At 34.3% G+C, this 23,919-nt stretch overlaps 1 protein-coding gene across 6 annotated transcripts in view; it reads right to left on the reverse strand.

Annotated features, from left to right (window-relative positions):
- PIBF1 (progesterone immunomodulatory binding factor 1) overlaps positions 1–23,919 on the reverse strand; it is a 104,390-nt gene that overhangs the window by 6,867 nt on the left and 73,604 nt on the right. For 4 of the 6 annotated variants that reach the window (XM_086881078.1, XM_023929676.2, XM_023929750.2 and 1 more), the window contains 3 exons: positions 23,471–23,573; positions 21,572–21,702; positions 13,707–13,791 (listed from right to left, as the gene is read on the reverse strand). In XM_086881078.1, coding sequence (XP_086737204.1) covers positions 13,707–13,791; positions 21,572–21,702; positions 23,471–23,573 — 319 coding nt within the window. The remainder of the gene's footprint in view (positions 1–13,706; positions 13,792–21,571; positions 21,703–23,470; positions 23,574–23,919) is intronic. The other 2 variants (XR_015284541.1, XR_015284540.1) reach the window with 1 other exon arrangement.

The raw sequence follows: 23,919 nt of genomic DNA on the forward strand, positions 1-23,919 counted from the left end.
GTTATTTAGGTATAGATAAAGGATAGACAGCAGTATTTTCTAGTGTCCATTAATTAAATGTTTTCTGGTTTGGCATATTTCCCAAATTCTACATTTCTAATTTATTAGGCTAAATGGTGGTGCTGTGGAATGAACTGAAAAATCATCAAGCTTTAAAATAGTGTTAAAAGAACCAAACCAAAGAAGTGGAAATAACTTAAAAAAGGTAAAGTACAAAAGGGTATTACCTCCTAATATTACTCATACTTGAGAAAATTCAGAGACTTTTACATGTTATTTGAGCTTAAAATAAAAGTAAAAATAAGTTGTAGTTTATTTAAAATAGATTTTACCTGTGTATTATGGATAATAGAAATAGTACCTAGAAAAATGAAGACTGAAGATCAGTTTTGGGATACAAAGGATAAAATTTGATTCCTTCAACTAGCAATGCAACTAGAAGATAAGCAAATGCAAAAATGAGGCATATAAAAGGTAAATGTATTATGAGTTACAGGTACTATAAAATGAACTCTATTAACATTCGTTTTGATGTTATTGATACGTGCTCAAATATACATGTACCAAAAGAGCAGCTTACATCTTCCTAATTCAAAATGAATAGAATATTAAATATTATAACAAAACCATGACTTACATCATAAAAACATAATGAAAAAGAATTGTCTCCTGTGGGAAATAACTGAGGCATAAAAAGGTGCTCTTTTCTCACTGATGAAGTAATTGATGAAGTATGTGAAAGAAATGCATACATTAAGCATTGTACTCAAGTATAGTATCAAGATAGTAATTTCATTTTTTTTAGTGAATTGTCAACAGTATAAATTTCTTTTTTCTGTCTCTGTCATGTAACTATTACCAAAGGAAGAAAGAATCCTCTGTGTGCACTCAAGAACTTGCAATAGCACTTAACATTATATATGTCTATGTATAATCTCAGTAACTATGTAAATTTATATAAGCAGTTAATAAGACATATCTATATATCATGACCTGGAAGGAGATGCAAAATAACAGCCTCAAGAAAAAGTAACTGGCTAACAGGAATCAATCACATACATGTCAATTCTTAGGTTCTTAGGGTAGGGAAATCTTGCACCTCAAACAATCTCCATACAATGATCTTAAAAAGAAGGTTCACGTAGATCAAACCAAACAGTTGGAACTCCTCAGTAGGAAGAGATATATACCTATGTGGTCTCAAGATAGCTCATTCTAACAGTAAATATAATGGATTTTTTATATCACTAAAATCCTAGAAGAAGCCAGTGGGTGTCAGATCCATCTGACTCTTTCCTCATGCAGTAAAGCTCATGGTTACTGACTCAGGTAAATGTCCTCTAAAGCAAAAATGACCCTGATAATAGTATGTCCAGTTAACTGAAACTCTATCATGGGAAGTGGCATTCTACTTTTAGCTCTGCATACAGAATTTAGGAATTCTGTACGCAGTTTACAATTGCAAACTTCACCTTAGATTATAACTCCATTTTGAAGCAGGGAACTCGTATTGTGGAAGCTGAACAAGCGATTTCTGCCCTAGAAAATGTATCAGGTTCTTGCAGAACCACTGAACTTTATGACTGACAAGTGCTCCCAGAGAAGACCACAGCATAAAAAAATAGTAGAGAAAGCAAATTTCACGTCAAAATCAGAAAAATCAGATGAAAAAGGGATAAAACCAGAGGTCTCCCCTGTCAGGGATCCTGATTAAAAGTTAAGGTCTCTCAAAATTTGTGAGTCAACCACTAAAGTAATGATTTTAGATGTGTATTCTCACTCCCAATCTGTAAATCCCCTGTACTGTGAGAGCAAAGCATGCATGGTCAGGACCTCCTTTGGAAAGCTGGTATTCTTCACTTTAACTGCCATATGGTCCCCATGTGGGTAAACTGTAACTCAAAATAAAATATGTATCCAGTCTGGAGTTTGACTGTACATCCCCCATGCATGGAAGAGATTGAACAAAAAACTGCTTCACAAAAAGACTTTTAACGCACCAAAACTTGAGTCCAGAGACTGGACTCTTCTCAATGTGGGAGCCAAATAGTAGCTTTGAATGTAGCAGCCTGGTGACTATTATGGCTGCATTAACTTCTAAAAAAACATTAACAATAAAAACAATAAATATATTAGAACATACAACTGAGGGAAGATAGCCATACTGGCATGAAAAACATGTTCATGGCAAGTCAGTGCAATCTATCTTCACATGCATGCTCCCTCTCAGTTATTCAGCTATTGTAGTCTTCAAACAAGTCTGCACAGGGAAAAAGAGAGTTCAGAAATTTAAGCTACAGGTTTGTTAAAGAATACTAATTTGAGAAACTTAAACCAGCATTTAGGAATGCTATACCCATTTGATAGTGCTCTGTAAAGAGCACATTCTGGAATGATTTCTCAGTCTCTGAAGAAATTAGAAATAGATGTTCAATATACAAATGTTCAAGAGAGGATTCAGAGAAAAAATTAAAATTTTATACTTCCCATATCTCCTTCTTGAGAGAAAATTATCTTAATCTGGAGAAAGGCAGGGCAGGGTGGTTCAGAAGGAACTATCTTCACAGTTGTCTGTCTCAAGGCATTCATTAGTATCAAGCTTAATGGGCATATCAGGTGATGCTAGAGAAAATACTAAGGATATTTCCCTCTGCTTCTTACTTTTAGACTCATACTGTAACTTTTGTGAAAGTAAAGGTATATTAAAAGTTGATCATTTAATTGCTAATACTAAGGAGGAGAGGGATCTTTGTGAGAAGTCTCACTGCATTTTGGCTTTGGAACACATGACTGGATACTTGGTTGGATCTTCTCACATGCATCTTTAGATATCTTCAGTAATAAAATTTAAACCTAGGCAAACTAGCTTGTCTGATTCCTTTATATTGCTGTTGGTGAGAAATTCAAAAGTAATATTAATTTTGCTTATTTTAAATGAGGTTATGATAAATCACACTATAATAGTGCCTGTTTCTTTTTTCTGACTGCAAATCCCTAGATGATTTTCAGATGTAGATACCCACACAATATATTTTTAAAATTAGGCAAGATGCATCTCTGCTACTTTGTCACTTGACAAGTGACTTCTCAGATGACCTTTACACTGGCAGTACTCTGACAGCGCTGGAGTTCACCAGTTAAAATGGAGGTTAACAAACAAAGCTCACTGTATGGATTTTTGGCATAAACATATTTCTGCACAACAATAGACTAGATGACTGAAACAGAACCTGGTTCCACCTTTCAACATATGCAGTGACTTGCATACAGCACTTTGAGGTTTGAGTACAGTACTCAAACTTTGGAGTGCACTAGAGAAAGGAGACATACGTGTCATTATCAAGGAATGAGACTCTCAAGCAAAAGTAGTACCTACAATGTCTCCTCTTCAGAAGTGCTGACAATTCACACAAAGAACTATTTTAGAATTGTCCTTAAGGGGTTTTACTTCTGCTAGAGACATACTGCAGAAGACAGCCGATAGCCTGGAATGAATTATCCGTTCCCTTTTTTGGCTGGAAGTGGAAAAAAGACCAACACCATTAGCACTAATTGACAACACTGGACAGCAACATTAATGATGACAGGTTGTAAAATAGGGGAAAGACACTGCAGAATCACCATTTTGACATGACAGCAAAATGAAGCAAATGGTCAGTCAGCCAATTCAATTTAAGACTGCAGATGGATAGGAAGCAGTAGCACAACTGTTGCAAACAGCTTCAACAGTGAACTCCTTGAGTTTGTGGTTATCAGAAATATAATCTACATCATCACAGAGCTCAAAGAAGATTTTAACAACTGCCTATGAAATCAAGAAAATATCACAAGTCATTGTTCAATCCTTCAAGTAAGGCAGAGTGTATTTGACATAGTTGAATCTAATTGCAGCTGTGCAGGAAATAGAAGAAGTCAGCAAGAATTCCAGTGTGAGAATTACACATATGGTCATCTAAGGCACATGGATACACTGTAAGGCTGGAAGTTGGAAGACAGTATGAAATGTCCCGATCAAACAAATGAACCTGATAACTGGGTGGTGGAAAGATGCCAGACCATATGCAGGATGTTGATAGCTTCTCTGCACTACACTTAATTCACTCGTTCTCTATATCCCAGTGCATATAAAAACCTTAAAATGAACAGACAGGTCTGTGACTATATGGTTCTACAAACTAATTCCAGTTTTATAAGGTGAACACATTAGAACTGTGGCAACAATAAAATGTCCCAGTCACTGCAGAAAACAGCTTCTGTCTTTTTAGGCACACAAAAATCTCTGCCTATTTCAGCTGTATTTTAAATTTGTTCTTAACAATTTAATCTTTCTAACTTCTTAACAAAAATAGGAAATAATGTGCCTCATAATTCAGAACTAGCATGTCAAATTCTTAAGGTTTTCACTTTTGTATTGTAGATCAAAAATATATTTGTAATTGTAACTAGGACTGATTCTCTGAATACTTTTTTTTTTAATCTGAGCCATTGTGACTTTCATTTACTCAACATTTAATAAAAAGTATTTTTATGTTTACCTAACAGGAAATAGATGCTAACATGCTAATGTGTTAAAACACACTTATTTTCATAAATTATTATGTAGAAGTTACTGTATTTTCTGAGATGGTAATAGTCTAGTGTAATTCTCCCTGTTTTTGCTATTTCTTACAGAGTATTTAAATTCATTTTCCACTTGGTAATAGTCAAATGCTACCATGAAATGAACAAAAATGAAAAAAAATTTCACAGCTGGATATATGCAGTAGAATGAGACAGAAATATACATAGCCAATACAGGAAAAAAAGAATGTAACGTGGAATACATGCTGAGAAAATCTGAACAATTTCAACAATCAACAATTAAAAATTTCTTGTTTAAAAGTTTGTCCTTTTAATTGATTCTATCTCTCTCAAAACCATATAATTTAAAATACATGTTCCAATTTCCATCACATAATCCATATATATGTTGCATTTTGCCTATGAAACCTCCTATTTAGTACACAACTGCTTACTGTAAACCACTGTGAATAGAAAGATAATTCTTGCAAGAATATATATGAAAAACAGTAAAACATTCCGAATAATACAGCTCAAAGAAAATAATCAGTGCTGTTAAGTCCTTCCTCTTCCTAAATTCAGTACTATCTGGAATTCAATTTTTATTAAAGCTTGACAGCAACAAAATAGATAAAAAAATTATGAGAAATATTGCTTAGGAACATATTTTTCTTTGTAAAAAATGAGCCAGAAGCTTCTCTACACTCATTTAGCAATGTAAATGTCACTTTGTTTCTCCAAGCTTAAAGCTGAGAATAGCTCCAGGGCTTACTTGTGATGCAGAAATGTCCCTGTAATCTACTTAGAAAACATGCAGAACATTAATAGAAACTAGAATCTTGGAACATAAACGTAGCATAAGAAAAATGATAATTACTCTGTGGCTTAACATTTAAAAAGAGAGCTAAGCATTGTACATCAGCATTTTTTTTTATATAAAACAAGTTGCAGCACATAGATGAGCAGGAAGTTGTTCACTTTAGAAACACAAATAATTTTGACATTATCGCGTACAATCATTTTGCACAGAAAAGAGGGGGAAGAGGCAGAGATAGAGATTGTTTGAAGGCACCTGTTACCAATCACATCTTTTCATTCATGTCTTCCCAACCCCTGCAGATACCCCTTCCTTCCCCTCTCCCCAACAAAGCAGTTTTCTCCTTTTATCCACTAAGCTTCCATCCCTGATTAAACACGTACTGCCCTCCCCCTTACGACTCCAAAGCTTTTTATGAGTGTCTGAACTTCTCTCCACCTCTGTTTTTTTGCAGATGGCAGCTGTTGCTACTCTCCAGGTTCCTAAATCCAACATATTGGCTTTCTGTCCTAGGTTATTCCTAGTCAATCTTCTTCAGCATAACTTAATTACAGCTAAGGATAGTATTAGCCAGACTTTAAAGTATGACTAATAATGAAATGCTGAAAACTCATCTGGAATTTTCAAGGTCATTGCTGAGATGGAATTAAAATCTGGGCACAGAGACCTCAGCAGTGAGGGGCAGTCCCCAAAGGCAATACGCAAGTAAGAAGGACAAACCTGGTAATACAGAATGGAATGGTTGAAGTAAGGTAAAGCAGAGATTCTTCAGGACACTTTGCACTTCCAGAAAAGAGGAAAAAAAGAATAAAACCATCTGATTTTTCTTTCACTCTTGTGGGCAAAAAACCAGGATAACTATTGAGAAGTACCAGGATTTTGTGCAGGATACTGACATAGGATGAATTCAAGCACAGAGACTACTAGATTCTCAAACACTGCGAACATTAAAATACTGGAACAATGTAATGGAATTCTGAAATTCATATGGCCATGTTTCAAATCTAACATTCATAAACATCTATCTAAATCCTTGGAAACCTTAGCCTGATAATTTATAGAAGCTCTGAAAAAAACGCTTAGAGCCCTTCACATACTATGCATATCCTAACATGACTAATTAGTAACTGTTTCTCCGCCTGATCACGACCTCTCCCCAATCTTAAACACACTTGGAAAATGCCCTTGGCAACCATTTACAAAAACTAAAAAAGAAGTCAGATTTTTTTACATTTTAAAGATAGTGAAATAAGTATTTATGTTCTTAACTTCATCTTTCTCACCAGTTCTGTCCTTTTCTCTATGCTTACTTATTACCTACACAATATTGCCTTATGCTTATCTCCTTGCAAACCACCACATCCTCTCTTTGCTTGGACAAAATAAGCTAGACCTTTAATCTCACTCACATGAGTCCTCCAGCCTGTTGTGATATTTATCTTTTTTACCCCAGAAAATATTATACAAAAGATACATAATATCCATCCTACAGATTAAATAAAAACTTTTTTTTTAAATTTACATTTTAAGTTTTTAAACTTAATTAAAGATTTAATCTTTAGGAGACCGGCAGGACATTGGAAAGTGGCCTTTTTCAGGACACATTGATTAAAAAGTGAATGTTAATTCTCAGAATGATACAAAGTGAAAATGCAATTATGTGTGAAACTGCTTCCAAAATGCAATCGGTTCCTATATAAGATGATGACTTAGAGAAAAGAGTAAATTTGTCTAGTTAGGAGAAATAAACAGTAAGGAGATTTTCTTTTCAGGCTTTTGAACTGAAACATGTAAGAAACAAAAAATGGCTGTAAGATACTGCATTAGGACACATGAACTCTTAATCTCTTCCACAAACGGAGGAGTTCTGGACAAAGCATCATGCTTTTATTTTGATCGTTGCTTTTGCAAAACAGAGATAGTAATAGTTTTCTGCTTGTGGGTATAATATTCATGAGACAGGTGCTCAGTTACAGTGGTGAAGGCCACAGAAATATTCAGTTAATAAATAGGATTATTTTGACATATTGTTAAGAAACTGTGAAGACCTGGGACAGGGAAAGAGTTACATGGTTTTAAAGGAAAAGCACTAGGTTTACTCATAAATGGTGAGTTATACATCACACGTAGAATGCTCCTCACCTGTAGTTCAACATAATAGTCACTCAGGCAATTAGCATTTTAATATTAACCTGGTAGACTATTTTAAGCAAGAACAGCTCACTAAGAATTTTTTATACTTTTATATGTTTTAAATAGAATAAGAGCTTGCAATGGTTAACCAAAATAAATTTTAACCCGATGTAGTTGGAGATTCTTACCAAATCAGGTACACATATTTAGACAGATTTACACTCAATTTGAGTGACACAACAATTTACTGACATAAGCTAACTGGATTTAAGTAAACAAATAGCAATCAAACTCACTGTGTCTGTAGCCATTTAACTGATTGATATCAAACAGGTTTATTTAAACTACTACTACGTGGTTTCTACTTTGTGTCCTAGCAGACAGCCAGAGCCTGGTTTCTGGTTGCTAACTTCACTTGGAGAGCTTTGTCACAGTAACACATGAATGTGTCAATAAGGCAGGTGACTAGTTCAGTAAGTTTACATTCTATCACTTGTATGCACAGCTGCTAATGTAGGATGAGTGCACAGATGTGTAAAGCAGATAAAATACCAGCAGCTTGTCATATCTTCTTACCTAGTGTATAATATTCATGGGCTGATAATGAATCATATCTGCATAAACAACTGCATTGTAGGAAGTTCATGGCCACTGTAAACAGCCTGAATTTGCAGCATTAATGTCATAAATGTTACCCTTCTATTTCTTATGACAATGATTTCATAGCATTAGTTTTACTTTTTTAGGTTAAAAATTACTGTATTGCCAGACTGCGACACATACTGGTGATTTCAAGCAGTTAAAAAATTAGTTTGAATGAAGTCCTTTATATTCATACAAACAGAAACTGACCTTAGGACTTGAAGGAACACCTATTGAAGTCTTTAGTGTCTCTTACACCACTGTCTCATTTTTTGTTTTAAGGTCTCCTACAGTTCTTCTATTTGAAACATAGTAATAACTCCATTTGTTCTACTTGCTCTGCTTTTTTTTTTCCCCTTTTTTTTCTTTCCCCCCAAAACCCAGTGGATTATGAACTTCACATTAAAACATAAACCCCAGCTTGTTAATTTTCAAGATTTTGGAACTCAATTTCTACACTCTGTTTGAATTGGAAAAGCTAAAATAGATTTAATTGTGCACATTATTAGTTTTCTTTATTATGACACATCTGCATCTTAAATTTCTGAAGAAATAGTACAATGCTATACATCAAAGCATAGCAAATTTATAACCTCTTAAATGTAACCTCAGGAAATTATTACTAAAACTTCTTGCCAAACATCTGAGTGCTGACAGACTGCCCTTCCAAGTTTTCATCTGAAGTTTTGAAAGCCAATGGATAAAGTCTAGAATTGCAGTTCTGATGTTACAAAATACTAACAACCGCATCAAGCATGAAAGGCAATGGAATTGCCAGGATCACAGAGCTCTTGGTAAATATTTCTTTCAGTCAAAGGCTGACTGCTGGAAAGAAAAAAAAACCTAACAAACCAACAAACTACATAAAAGGAATCATGTATAAAGAGCTTCACCAAAAAGATTCATCCCGCTTAACTTTGGCACTTAATGGAGAACTGCATTTCAGTGCCTTTAAGTTAATAGATGCCCATTATATACACAAAAGGATAACGTTTGGATGCAGATAAAGGATGCCACAGAAGCTAGTGTTCTATAACGTTCTGGACACAAAACTCTTTATCACAGGTAAGTAGTACTGACATGTAAATATTTTTACTTGTGTTTTTTTTTCTTTGCTGGAATTTTTCCAAAGATCATTCAAATTACTAACTTAACAGACAGCAATACACTTTTGTAGGGATTTTTTTGGCCAGGTTAGGTTTCTGTTCAGTGATTTGAATGGTCCTACTGCAGCATTAGAAGTGTGTCAGAGCTGGTGCAACAGGAGGAGGGAAGGAGGAGGAGAACAGAGCAAAGGGGTAAGGCAGTGTTATAGCTGTTGGGTCAACTCAGGAATGACATATAATTTCATCTGGATTTATGCTTTGAAGAAGCATCTTTCTTACTCATTCTTCCTCAACTATACAAAGACATGAGAGCAATATGATGGGGACAGTTAATTAGTTAGTGGGAAGAATCAAAACTAAACCAAGCTGGAGGTTGGTGTGGTTTGGTTATTTGAGTAATAAAAGTGTCAATAGTGCAAGGTTAGCTGATTAAAATGAGAACAGAAACTACAAATAATAATGCAAAAAAACCAGTTTATCTGGAGATCTGAAAAACGCTTTTCTAAAAAAAACCTCCCCATTATTTACTGGAAGATTATTAATGGGAGACCCCATTGTTCATCCAAACAAAGTTTTATGTTTTTCTGATGGATCTGGAAAAAAAATAAATAATAACACTTTGACAAAACATATAAAATGTCTTATTCTAAAATCAACTGAAAAACCTGGCTCCATTAACTTGCTGTCTTGCACTAAGGGACATACAAATGGCATCAGAATACTGTGCACTCCAGACCCTTTTGAGAGCTCAAAGACGACAAGGAGCACTGGGAAAGCTTTATTATGAACCTCCAGCATGAGCTCAGCATGATCCTAGATACTGATCATTCATGATAGTGCCACTGAACTCCCTCTAATAGGAAAGCTTGTGTTTAACCACATAAAGAATGCAAGAAATTTTATCTTACCAGCTGATTCTCAGCATTCTAAATGAAAAACTAGATTAAAAAGTTTTCTACATTCATTTACTAATTAAGTCCGACAAAAAAGGAAGGAGTGGGTCAAGAAACAATTCAGAATTTGGGCCAAGAAAATAGTCTGAAAAAAACCCAACCTTCCTTTTTTCTCCTTCATGGGTGGACAGAAGTCTTTAAGGCTTTGTATAAGCAAGTAACTAGTTTTCACTTCCATTTCCCACAGCAAAATGTAAGATTTATCATCAAATTAGACATCTATGTAACTTTAAATAATGAACTATTTCGTAACATTTAATATTTAGTGTAATTTTTTCCTGTAATAAAAGAGCACAAGTAAGAATTTTTTCCAAGATTCAAAGTATAACTACTTTCCTTCAAAATTTCCTGTTCCTTTTCTTCCTTTCCCAAGCAGGGGTGGTGCCAACAGGTTGTGCTCACAAAGCAGTCACACCTTGGTTGCCTAGTTTTAGTAGTGTCCTATCAATGAGCATGCAGTGCAGCTAATTAGAAACAGTAGAAAGTGATAAAAGAAAAAATTTGCCATGTTTTCTAAGAAAACTGTAACATTTCTCTGCAGGATTGTTTACATCCACACTACATTAACCCCTGTAAGTACCCTCTCCTGATATGCAGCAGTTTGTTTCTTAGTGTCATATCACCATTTCAAATTTTAAACTGTGTCAAGCAATCAAGAAAGGCTGGCAGAGGAAGGCTTGATTGAAGAAGAAAAGCAAATATTTGAGTTTGAAACAGACTTCGATGTTCCTCATACCCTGAATGTTAAGACATTGAGCAAATATTTCCAAAATTAGTACTGTTTCTCAAATTTCTTTTTACCTCTGTTAAAAACAGGACATGTTAGTCATATTGGTTTTGTCAAACAGTGAAAATGTTTTTTAAAGGTACCTCTGCAGAAAAGGATATAAATACTGAAAAAGAAGCATTAGAAGTTGCATGTTTGAGAGAAGAAAAGTATGAAATGCCAGTACAACGTACAAAAAAATCTCATAAGAAACAAAATATAAGTTAAAATTGTTTCAGGAAAATGTTTGAAAAGAGCAGGTGGCTTTTGTGTTTGTGTGTAGCTTTAACTTTTGTCACTTCTGTTTATTCCTAATGCAGCCTTTTGTTTTTTACTTCTAATATAGACTTCTTCCAGTAGTTTCACACTTCCTGAATTTCTGTAAAAGGCAATTATCTCATGTATTGAAATCTTTGTACAGGATAGCGAGTTAGTCTTCGACTATACTTCTTTGGCATCTTAATAAAAGATTTAAATTTGCAGTAACATCACAATTTTCCAGTAATTATCCTTGCTGACGGAAAAAAAAATACAAATTTTCCTACTTCGGGTTAGTAAAGAGTTAACTGCATTTAAACAGTTTGCTATTTTAAATAAAACTGACATGCAACCAGTCAGATATACAGATCCATACAGTTAGAACAAAAAAAAAAGATGAATTATGGGTTTATGTGTTTGGTACGTGCTATCATGTAACAGGGTTACTATCAGCCTTGTTCAGTCATTGCACATACTAAACTGTCATGTCTTGTTAGGAATTACCTTGTTGCTCTCATGTTTGCAAGTAGAAACATTAGAGTTCTTGAATAGATAAACCAAAGATATTCATAGTTAAGATAAAATGAAGTTTAGGCATGTTAAAAGTGAATGCTAAAAGTACAAGCAAAATGTCTAAACAGTGTTAAAGCTGTCTTCCAGCGATGTGTTTCAATAGGTGTACAGTTTTGACTTAAGGTATTCCAGCCTGTGTGGTCTCAGACGGTATTAACTCTTTTTAATGGAATGTTAGAGTTTGAGGGGTTGGAATTTTTTTTGCTTTTATCTCTTTGTGATATCAGCTACATTCATAATAATGCTTTGGAGACAATTATAGTATTTTATACACTTCTTAAATAAAGAACTTACATTCATAATTAATTGTTTCTTTTCAAAGACTTTAATTTTAGAAGAAGAAAGTTGAAAGAAACCACTACAATTATACATAATTACATCATGTTTCCTCACAGTATTTTTCATATCATTAATATAACGATATGATAAAGCATGAATATAATGGTAAGGTTTATAATCTAGAAATGTTTAAATCATAGATTAGTTTGGTTTGGAACACAGCAAACAGAATTACTAGATTTCATATAACTTAAGGCTTACTTGGACTCTGCTGTCAGTGAAACTATTTTGATTTGGTTCTAACAAAAAGGAGTTTTTCACGTGCTTGGAAGAGACAAACTAGTTTGGACCAATTAATGACATGGATTTTGATTTACTGATCTAAGAAGGGAATGTGATAAATAAAATGAAAAGGAGATGAGGGGAAACAATTTTGGAGGTGGAATGAGACTTCAGGAGGTGGATAGTCAATTTTCCATGAAAATAATGTATTAAAATGAGTGATAATCCAATCTCTGACAGCAAAATTTAGGGGAGTTGTAGCTTTCTTGAAAGTAATCTCTCCATCTTTTCTCTTACCAGTAAGAGAAAAGAAAGATGTTGTCAGAAAACTATTGAAATAACTCTACAATCACTTTCTGAACAGGTAAGTGGGTAGCTAGGTCTCATCATTCTGTATCTATAATTTGCACTGTTTTTCCTCATATGCATAATTCCTGATTTGTTAATGTTGTATTTACTTTGCAAATCCTTGCCAAATCATTTGGCAGCTCTGGGAGAAGATTTAATAGCTGCTTAGGTCAGCTTTTGGTTTTGTATCTTCAGTACTCTTTAGCTTCAGAAAATTCTGTGGTATTATTCACATTTTCAGATTCCTGCAGTAAACTTCATTTATTTTCATCCTTTGTTTCAGACATTTAATCTGCAGATTTTCTCTCATATGCCACGACATTAATTAGTCTCTTAAGATTGTTTGGATGAAAATCTTGACAAGGGCCTTTAGGGTTCCCTAAATGGCTCAATTTTGCATACTTTTAGATCTGAGAGTGTATTCCAGTCCAGTAGCACCCTGATTCTTGCTCGGATGAAAGTCAGGTAAGTACATAAAAAAGTACTCCGACTCTTCTTGGAAACCTGTGTAACTATCGTCTTGTTTCCTCTCCCTAACCCCTATATTGGAGCTGAAAAGGAATTCAAAAGAGTGTATGGGAAATGAATTGAACAATAGTTTGGTCCAATGTTTGACTGCAAGGACTGGGGAGCACAGAGAGATCCTGGGGTATCCTATGGCACATGTAGACCTTGCAGATTACATGTGTATCTGTTTCGTTGTCTTTATCTAGATTCTTGTTAAATGCTTGCAATCACCAAAGGCTGTTCAAGGCAAAAAAAGAAAAAGAACAGAGACAATAAATCATCAGAAAGAATTTAACAGCTGAGAGTACAACTGAGACCATCCCCAGTACCTGACAGACACAGTCACCTCTGTTGCTGAATATGACACAGACAAGAAAACCCCAATGAAACAAACCAAAGTAAACCATTTTTTTCTCCATGGCTTAAGGACCAGTAGCAAAAAAAGTGCACTTATGGTAGTAATGCTAAAAGAGGAAGATTACCTCACGGTCATTTAGAAGTCTCTCCAAATCTGCTGCCATTTGATTCTTGACACGCAGCAAAGCTGTCTTTTCTTTATTTAAAAGACTGGTAAAAAGAGGATAGGAAATGCAGTAATAGCAACAGATAATCTCTTTTAATCTTGTGTTCTGGCTGAAACATGCATTTTCTAAAGCTAAATACTGGCAACAATAAAAACCTGCTCAAGTAATTGTATGAAATGATACTACTCTATATTCAAGCACTGAAAATTCTATAAATGGCCCCAAATGTACTGATACACACAACATCTTACTTTAGTCAAACAGAAAAAACTATTCAAGGCCTTCAGCAAATGCTTTTGTTTTTATTTTTTTTCTCTGAAAGTAATTTAAATGATCAGAATCTTCTATTATCATTTCTTGATTTCTTCTAGGCAAAATGATATTATTTTATAAGCAAAGTCTCCATATACCTACACTTCCATATCAAAATGTGGATTTCTTTGTTGTATTAGTCAGTAGTAATAGCACACTGTATGAACTCTTTGTACTGCTGTATTTAGAATTCTGAAAATAGCAAATACAAGGAAGAAAAACATCAAGCTCTTCACCCTTTAGCTGTGTAGTTTCTGTAAAAATTGTAAACATATTTTTGTTATTTTTATTTTTTTTATTCCAGGATAATGCATGGGATCAAGTTGGTCCTATGAACCAAGTATGAAAACTGATTTAGCACGACGGAATGCCTTTATAGTAGAATGTAAAATTTAACTTTAATCATTCTTTGTCTTCATAATTACAGAGCATGAACATTTGAAATGTTTAGCTTACACATTGTGATTCCAGGTAGCAGTTCTATAATAATTAAATGTATTTTCCTATTGAGCCCCAGCATTAATTTCTAACATTAAATTTTAGACTAATGCACGCATATTAGCAGTATACAATCTATTTTGTTAAAACAGTCACAGAGATTTTCTTGGAAAACATATTATATATGCCATTAGCATAACTTAACTAAATAAGTTGTACAATATAAACGGTAATGTAAGTCAACAACTATGAAAAATGCAATTCTGCATATGGAATGCAAATATGTTATACTGCAAACAGGTCAGGAGTTCAAAAGCAAATACATTAAAATTTTATAACTGGAGCAATTACATATGTTGCAAACACAAATTATTTAATATTTCCAATATTTGATCCAGAAATTATCAACAAAATAAATCAATCTTTAATTGGCCATGTATCATCCGCTTGTTTCAAATAAGGAACATCATCCTTTGCCCCAGAGATTTTCTGGCAGCTCCTTACAAGCTCTGTATCGTAAATTATGACTGTCAATTCCTTCTAGGCATTCATTAATCCTAAGAAAAAAATGTATCCTTCTGCCAAATTGCTCAGTTGTTTCAACTATTTAAAAGAGAAGTAATAACATAAAAACCTATAAAAATATTTTAATATTTTCAAGACTTTTATTTTCTGTCACATTTTTAATCATGATGAAATTACCTTCTTTTTCTTGGGTTCACGGGTTGTAACTTATTCTTGGATTTCTGTATTTCCTAAGAACATAAACTAATCCTTCCAGAGGCTCACAAACATATTAGAGAAGCAATAATACAAGTTTCTCTATGACTTCAATAGTGTACTGAATAAGCATAAGCATCAGTGTTCATGACTGAACCAGAAATTCATGTTTGAGGTTCAGTTTCATCTACAGAACAGAACCTATTCTACTTATACTGTTTATACCTTCTGAAATTACATGAGACTAATAGGTAGAGCAGTTCTAATTTTCTTTGTTTATAGTCAAATAGAGGACATAGACTACTAATCATTCAGTAGTACTTGATGTGTTTTCTATCATACACATTGATATAAAATTACCAAAGTATGTGCTGACTTTAGATTTTGTAGTTTTGCAACATTTGTGCTTTTTCATCATTGCAGATAGAAGGGAATAATTAATGTACTCATGAAAGAATAGTGCAAGAGGCGTATACACATTTGACAGAGTGAGATAGCAGTTACCAGACAGAATGATAATATATGACAAGGTTAAACAGAAATAAAAGTTCCACTTTGGAAAGAAGACTGACCATTTCAGTCTCTAGTTTTAAAATGTTCTGAACCAGCATCTTGGATAGCAGCAAAGCTTTAACCTACCTTACACTCCCATTGAAGAGTTGTTTAACCTAGTCCATGTTTAATTGTCAGTGTGACAAATCAAGAGAGCAGCTTTACAATCTCTTTTAGCTGACCTAAGTGAGAACTGTTGAAGGATCATCCTTCCCTTGCCACATCCTGGTAACCTACTCTTTCTGTTGGTACTAGACAATTTGTCACCACATAAGAAGGTCCCTTCACTGATCTGGATGGACACTGGAGTCCTTTCATAGGTTATCTTTCACATGGATCACAGAAATAACTTGATTTACCATGTATGGTGGACACCTACAGCTGAAGGCAAAGATGAGCTGCTCCATTTGGTGATGAAGTACCTCAAGTGTCTTGCTATGATTCTGAAACCACCATCTATGAGTCTAGGCAAACCAGGTTCTCACACTGGAGCTGAAGGATTGAAACTTTCATCTAAAAAGATGGGACCATGATGTGGTCCACAGTCCTGGTAACTGATGGCCTCACCCTGACTGTGGAGAAAGTGCCCATTATGGTATGTCATAAAACTGGCCCCAAAAGTCCAGGTTAGAGAACTAACTGAAAAGCAGTGCAGGTCCTGCTTTTTCTGTGTTCTTTTCTAGACGAAACCAGATTGTCTGGGAGGGCATCCAGTTTCATTCCATCATGCTTTCAAAGCCTAGCCAGGTTAATTCAGGTACCAGGAATGCAGGCTTACCATAAATACACTTGTCACATGCATACGCATTGCTCATAGCAACCACTGGCTTGTTTTGTCTTGCTTCACTCAGGATCTAAAGTCAAGGTAGCTTGGATATCGTATGTAACACATTTTTAGGTAACATGATTTTTCTGGAGAATGGATACTAACATTTACCAGTTTCAGCCTTATAAATGCTTTTCAATTTGGGCAACTAAACCATTTTAATTCTTAATTGTAAATATACTAATTACTATCCTGTTCAGAATCTTCTATAATTAGATATTCTGAATAATATGTTTATGCTGGACATACAAAATAAACATGGGTTTATATAGCACTGGATTTTATTATTACTTCTATTTAGTTTGGAAAAAAAAAAAAGTATGTTTCTTTTTCAGTGAACTGTACTCCAGATGCTGTGTGGATTGTGCCTTTCTGCACAATGGCTTGTGCCTTTCTGTTACTTTGCCCTTAGCATGAAGTTGAATAGTCCAATATTGAATTTTTTTTTTTTTTCATTTTATATTCAGATACAGTATTACCACTGAAAAAAAACCAAATACAAATAGTGTATATATAGAGGTTTTGTACATATAACTGAATATATAATATAGCCATTTAGTGAAGCTATCCCTTGTCTGCAAATTACACATGACTAGCTCAAAACAGGCAGTTAATTATTAGTCTAGGTTAAATTTTGTTCTAAAGTCATGAAGTTAGAAAGGGTGGTATAAGATGTTTTGCAAACGAAAGTCCCTTACAAGAGAGAATACATGTCAAATCAGTGATCTCTCATTGTGCAGCTAAATAACCACAGCTCAGATTTTCAAACAGATTTAGGAGAGTACTGCTCAATGACTTTAATTGGAATGCTTCAGGAGGCTTAAAAATCTATCCATAAAGTGTACAAACTAAAATCACTTTTTCAAACTTTTTTAAAAAAAACAAACCCAAACAACTTTTTAAAAGTTGTATTACAGGTCAGAAAATGTATAAAAAGGACATATTTCTACAAATTTTGCTTGGAACATTTCTCTGGTAAGCTGCAGGACTATTGGAATAGATGGTGCATACTTCACAGAATGGTAATGTTCTCATAAAAAGCTCATTGCCCATTCTTTGACAGGAAAAAAGTCATCTAACACCCTATGCTGAGCTTTATGTTTGGATGGCAATTAGAGAACCCAAAATGTTTAGGTAAGGAACATTTCAGTACAAAGCTTCTCAGTGAGCAAAATCCTTATATGGCTTCTGGATTTGCCACACAGTTAAGGCTTTTGAGTAGCGCTTTTGGGTAAGTGAACTTCTTTTAAAACCAGCCATTGGTACTGAGAAATTTGAGTAACTGCATTTAAAATAAACACCTTCTCTTTATGAATGAAGTCCTTTTAACATCTCCAGTTATTTATAAACCTAGATGTTTTTAGCAGAAAATTATGTACTAAAACTACAATTACTTCACTACACACATAAGAATGAAACTCAGAGATTTGTTTTCCCACAGCATGACATAGTTACAAGCATTTCTTTTCAAAAAGGAGTGCTAAATGTGATGTTTTCATTTCTGCCTAAAGAACTGTACACTAGAGAGATTTCTTTATAGCAGCAAGGAGTCATCCTCACACGCAGCACTGCTCTTACTAACCATCACTATTTACTTTTATTAACAAGAGTGCTATGTGGTCTAATATAAATAAGAAGTTACTTAGCAGAGTATTTTGAGATATGCAGACCACCTATAAATTCATGCTGAAGATTCCCTGTCACTCAAGACCAAGGTTTTGTATCCGTAACATATCTGCAGGTGCATAACTCATTTCAGAAGCACGAAAAGTGTTCTGCTTCCAGTGCCAAGTTCTGTTTGAGGCCAAGTGCCAGCACAGCCCATGGCCTGCCTGGCAGAATCCTAAAGGGATGGGAATGAGAGAGGGAGTGAACAGTATATGTGGGCAACACCTGACAGAGCTTCCATTACTCCTAAACAACCTCTCCTTTGCATGGTAATATGCTTGTGCCCTCACACTTGAACCTCAGCAGTGGTATCAGCACACCTTTAATAACCTGGCAGTGGGTCCCTAAGTTGTTCATGCAAATCACAGTAATGGAGCAGCACAGCTAAGCATTCACCCAAACTACAACAGCTTGTGCAGCTCTTGTTGCATGGAGGTAGAACTGGATCATCTTTAAAAGTTCCTTCCAATCCAAACCACTGATTCAGTCTGACAGCTACTGACACAGGCAACCTTGAATATCACTTGAACAGTCCTTCCAAGTGAGGAAGACAGTTTGATATGAAGGCTCTGAAAGACAGCCTTAGCTCTACAGGCATGACACTTAAGGATGAAGGCAGGCAAGCTGTTCTAGTTTAAGTGAACTTTGAAGACCACACTGGAAAGAGACTTAAGACGGGTCTTCAGAACTTGTCAAAAATATTATATCAAAATGATCTGCTTGAATCTTTCCCATTCCTCTTGCAGAAATAACTGCTGTCCAAAATGACACTTTAATAAAATTGTGAGTGTGGAGAATCCTCAACACATCTGCTGTCTGTTAAGGGACCGTTACATAAGTGAATTTAGACCATTTTCTGTAAAATTGATGAAGATAATGGCCCAAGAACATCCAAAATGAGATTTCTGTCATAGATAGCCTTCCTCATGTTTGTCTTCCTCTTGTGCTGATCCAGCAACAGTTTGTTTCATCACAGAATCAAACTCACATCCAGTACAACCAACAAACCTCATTAGACATGGAAATACAAAGTGCTGCAGGTTGCTGCAAAACATTTATAGGTTGCAAGAAAGTACTGACTCATCATTCTGGGAAATCTGCTGCAACCTAATCACCCCAGGAGTATGTTCTAAAAAAACTATTGGCCATGATCACTGCCTACAGAAGGCAATTATGGATTAAGACTAAAAAAGGTAAATTCACTTGCAAATAAGTCCTTGCTGATCCCTCCACACTCAAGTTAAGTGGGAAGTTATAGAGAACACTGGCACCAATAAAACAGATGTGCCTGTTCTGCTTGGGGAATCCATGATTTACATAATGCAGAACCATCTCTCTTGATGAGCATGAGCATGAAAAGAACACCCACCATTGGATCTACACACTGAAAAAAGGAAGGAAGGAAAATTATGATCAAGCACAGAGCAGCTGTGAGGATAAATTAAGTATTCAGTCTTGATTGTCAGGGTGCAGGCAACACTACATTAATTTGTCTCCTATCTAGTACTCCAATATGAGATTAAAAAAAATGCATCCAAAAAATCACAAGTATTTTTGAAGAGCTTTTGAAAACAAGAATTCAAGCGCTATTTTTCCTTTAGCTGATTCTTGTGAAATTGCAGTTTAGAAATAAAACTAACACATTATTGTACTTAAAATGTTAAAAAATATTGTACCTTATGTAAGTGTAGTACAAATTAAGCCTCAGTTTAAAGGTCACTGCAGAATTGCAGTATTAACTATAAATCATAGGTAATGGTTGAAAGAACAATTTCATTTTGAAATAGTTTTACAAATATTAAAATTTTCCCTCAGCTCTGAGATACAGAGAAAACAGGCTTCATAAACTATGTTTAGTGTTTTCACTAATACTTTTCTAATAGCACCAACATTATCTGCAAGGCTCTCCTTGAGGAGCATTAATTCTCTGAACTCATCCTCTCAAAAATATTCCACGCACAAACCAACAAAATGCTGTTTAATAAACTAAGAGGGATAGGAATAGTGGGCTAAATCTTTTGATCCAGCAGAGCTTCACTTGGCATATATTTGGTAGGGATTATCATTAATTTACTTAAATCCCATTCTGATGCAGTTCTGGAATAGCTGAGAATAATCTGAAATCACCTAAGGGATATTTTAATTTAAAACAGATAGCTACAGTATGTGTAGAGTACTATGATTTCTCATGAGTGCCAGAGAATACCAGCTACCTTTGTTTTAAATGTTGAGTTATGAATAGCAAAATTAGTGACTACTAATATGCACCAAAAGACCTAAGACATTAGGCTTTTCCCAAGAATTTCTCTGGCCTATGAAACTAGGCCAACTTGTGATAGTGGAGTAAAAGCTATTTTCAGTTTACAAGGAATACTGGAAAATACAGAAAAAAAAATAATCTTACCAATATATTTGATATGCATAGTAAGTGTTACCTTTTTTTGCTATATAATATTTTTTGTCAGGCCACACTTTCATTTACAGGAACACATCTGAATAGACACATATGTAAGAAAGTATGTATGATTAAGTATTAAAATTAGGGTGAACCCTAGTTTTATTTATTTTAATTGCTTCGGTAGATTGGTGGAAAACCCTATATTTTTTCATGTAGTTGCTTCATAACAGAATCACATTAATGTCTCCTAATACCTACTGTTTGCTTTTCCTAAACCAAGACACCACATAAACACCTAACACTTAAAATGCTAATTCTTCTGCAGAGTAGTGGAACTTGGCTATCAACTTCCTTGAAAATCAAAGGACATTATTTTCTAACAGCTTATCTGGTAATCAGGTGTTAGGGAAGTTGCTGGCAAGTTGATGCTAGGAAGTTGCTCAGTGGTCAGAGAGCTCGGACAGATGGATACAGCAGCAAATCAGAGAGTCTCCATGAGACCATCTTCTCTAATTATGGCTGAAACACCCTTTTACTTGTGGACTATTCTTATTTTTCTCTGACTTTTTTTCTTTATTTTTACTATTGTACAACTGGTGTGTCATTCTTTCCTTTTAATCTTCTGAACTTTACTTCATGATAGCTCTTTCTCAATTCCAAACTCATTTTAAACCTGGCACAGCTACTTTTCCAAACTTTAGGTTTAGACCTAAAGTTCCCTTTTCTGACATTTTGAGAAAAAATAAAAAGTGTTAGAGTTCCAGCACAAAGACTGGAGTTGGTCAGTGACGGAGTATTAGCATCTCAACTTTGTGGACAACAGCACAACTTTTTTCTAATGACAAAAATATAAGTGATTTTACCTTCAATTTAAGAGAAAGTAAAATGAGAATCAATGATTTTAATTACCTGACATCTTTTTCAAGTTGCGTAATATGTTCTTTCTGTAGACTTATTTGAGAATCTCTCTGTTGCACAGTTTCAATGAGGTATTTGTATGGCTGTTGTGCTTGGTTCAACAAAGAATTTGCTCTGTCAAGCTACAAAAAAAAGGTAAAACTACATAAATTTTTAACTTGTAAAGCATAATTACTTGATTATTACTGAATTATTATTGGATACTATTGACTTTTACCAATTGCATAGTAAGATAAACTTCAAACCTGTTATTACACACACAAAAAAGGAAACACACCACCTCCAAATTGATAACTAGTACATTATCTTCTCACTTTTCTGTTCTAATTGTGCGCTATTTTCACTGCAATAATGGTACTACTCTCCCTAATCTGCATTTCAAGGGTTTTAATAGAACAGCTTCCATTGATTAAGAAAAGGAAGTAGAGTCAATGTGTCTGTTTATGGTCTTATTGACTTACTGTGGTCTTTTCCTCCCTCCTTTAAAATGCTGAAAAGGTTGTATCATAAATACTGCACTTAAGTAGCAGTATTTGAGCCAAGTTCAAACCAAAAGCTGATAAAATCACTTTTGCATCAGCTTTTTAGCCATGTGCTAGACTTCATCTAGATGACTGAACAAACTTGTGAGTCAAAAGAATAATAATGGGCTACCTAAGCATGCTGTAGTCTAGAGGATCTCTGGTTTGGTTTTAAATTTAAAAAAAGTCAAGAAAGACAACAGCTCAGAGTAAAAATTATGTAAAGATAGCAAAGAAAAGTTTTAGAACTTTACACAAAAAAACAATGTTTAACTTTGTACTGGATTGTATTGTGATTTAAACTATACAATTATATGGTAAAAGATCAAAAATTTAATGGCAGGATAAAAATGAGCTGAAGGTACTCCTGTGGAAAGTTGCAGGAATTTGAACTAAGGTCATTGATACTGAATCTTTCATCAGTGATCTAGAACCAAGTATAGAACTACTGTGGGTAAGGAATGTATTGAAGTGGAACACAGAAAAATTTAAGATAAAGAAGAAGGATAGAAGAATACCAAGCATAACAATGGATTCACCAATTTCCTGATGTCTTCCACTAAGAACATGACAGAATATGCTGTAATCAAATAGGAATTACCATGATATACCTAAGAATACATAACAAATTATTGTATTGGTTAAAAAATCACCAAACTTGACCGTTCATGTATCTTTCACTGAAATAATCTATATAAATATATATATATATATATATACAAAATGTGTAAAATTCATGTAATTTAAAAATATGTAGGAATTCAAATATTTGCACTCTGTGAAGTACTTGGGTGTAGTAATTCTAATTTGCAATTACTGCTTTAAAAATCAAACTGTTAACCACATTCCTGAAATAGTATGCATAAGAATTACATATGGTAGCCACATTTAATAGCAAACCTAGTTGTCCTTTCATTCCTATGAGAAAAATTAAAAGACAATCTTGAAGATTTTTAAAAAAGTTAGCCTGCCCTAATTCTGGGACATTTCAAGTTGAGGTTGAAGTTGAGTATCTTCAAAAGTGATTTAACAGAAAAGCTGTGTAAGAAGTAGTGATACATTCATTGAACAATTAAGTCTCAAACAGAATAAATTAGCTTGGCTGGCTGTTCTTCTGTTCAGAAATCAAAACGCTGTCTATCTGGCTCACATTCTTGTTTAGCCTGTAAAGCAATCCTCGTTTCAATATTAGTTGCAAAACACAATATAAACTTCTTTGAGAACTTTTATCATGGAATTTTGGTTAATTATGAAGTATTTTTTTAACATCAAATAGATGAAAAAACACAGTTTAGAAAATATTTCATTTTATGAACAGCTGTTCTGCAATGTTTCTACATATTTGAATTTTTGTGTAATAATGATTTACCTCTTGTGAAATCTGTATTACTTGTTCCTTCTGATGTTCCAGATCTTTTACAAGCAATGAGTTTTGCTTTTCTAGCTGCAGTAATCTTCTTGCCAAGTGAACACTGTGCCAATAAAAAGCAAGCTCAACTTGATTTTTTTCCAAAATAGGCAAAATAAATTCTCACATTTATGTTTCAGGAATGATTGCCTTAATTTTTCAGCAATGCTTAAATATTAACATATATAAACTACATAGTTAAACATGCTGCATGGTCAAAGTTAGAAAAACACGTGTAAATATTACAAAATTTAACAGCATTAAAATAGCATTCCCACAGTTATGCTATTGTAGTATTTTATACAAATAAAATAGTAGTATTTTACCTATACAAATTGTCCAATACTACACAACTGGAGAAATACTGTTAACATCCTTAATCTAATTATGATTATTTACTTTTTAGCAAT

This window comes from Cyanistes caeruleus, chromosome 3, assembly GCF_971803275.1.
Source record: "Cyanistes caeruleus chromosome 3, bCyaCae1.hap1.1, whole genome shotgun sequence".
Lineage (NCBI taxonomy): Eukaryota > Metazoa > Chordata > Aves > Passeriformes > Paridae > Cyanistes > Cyanistes caeruleus.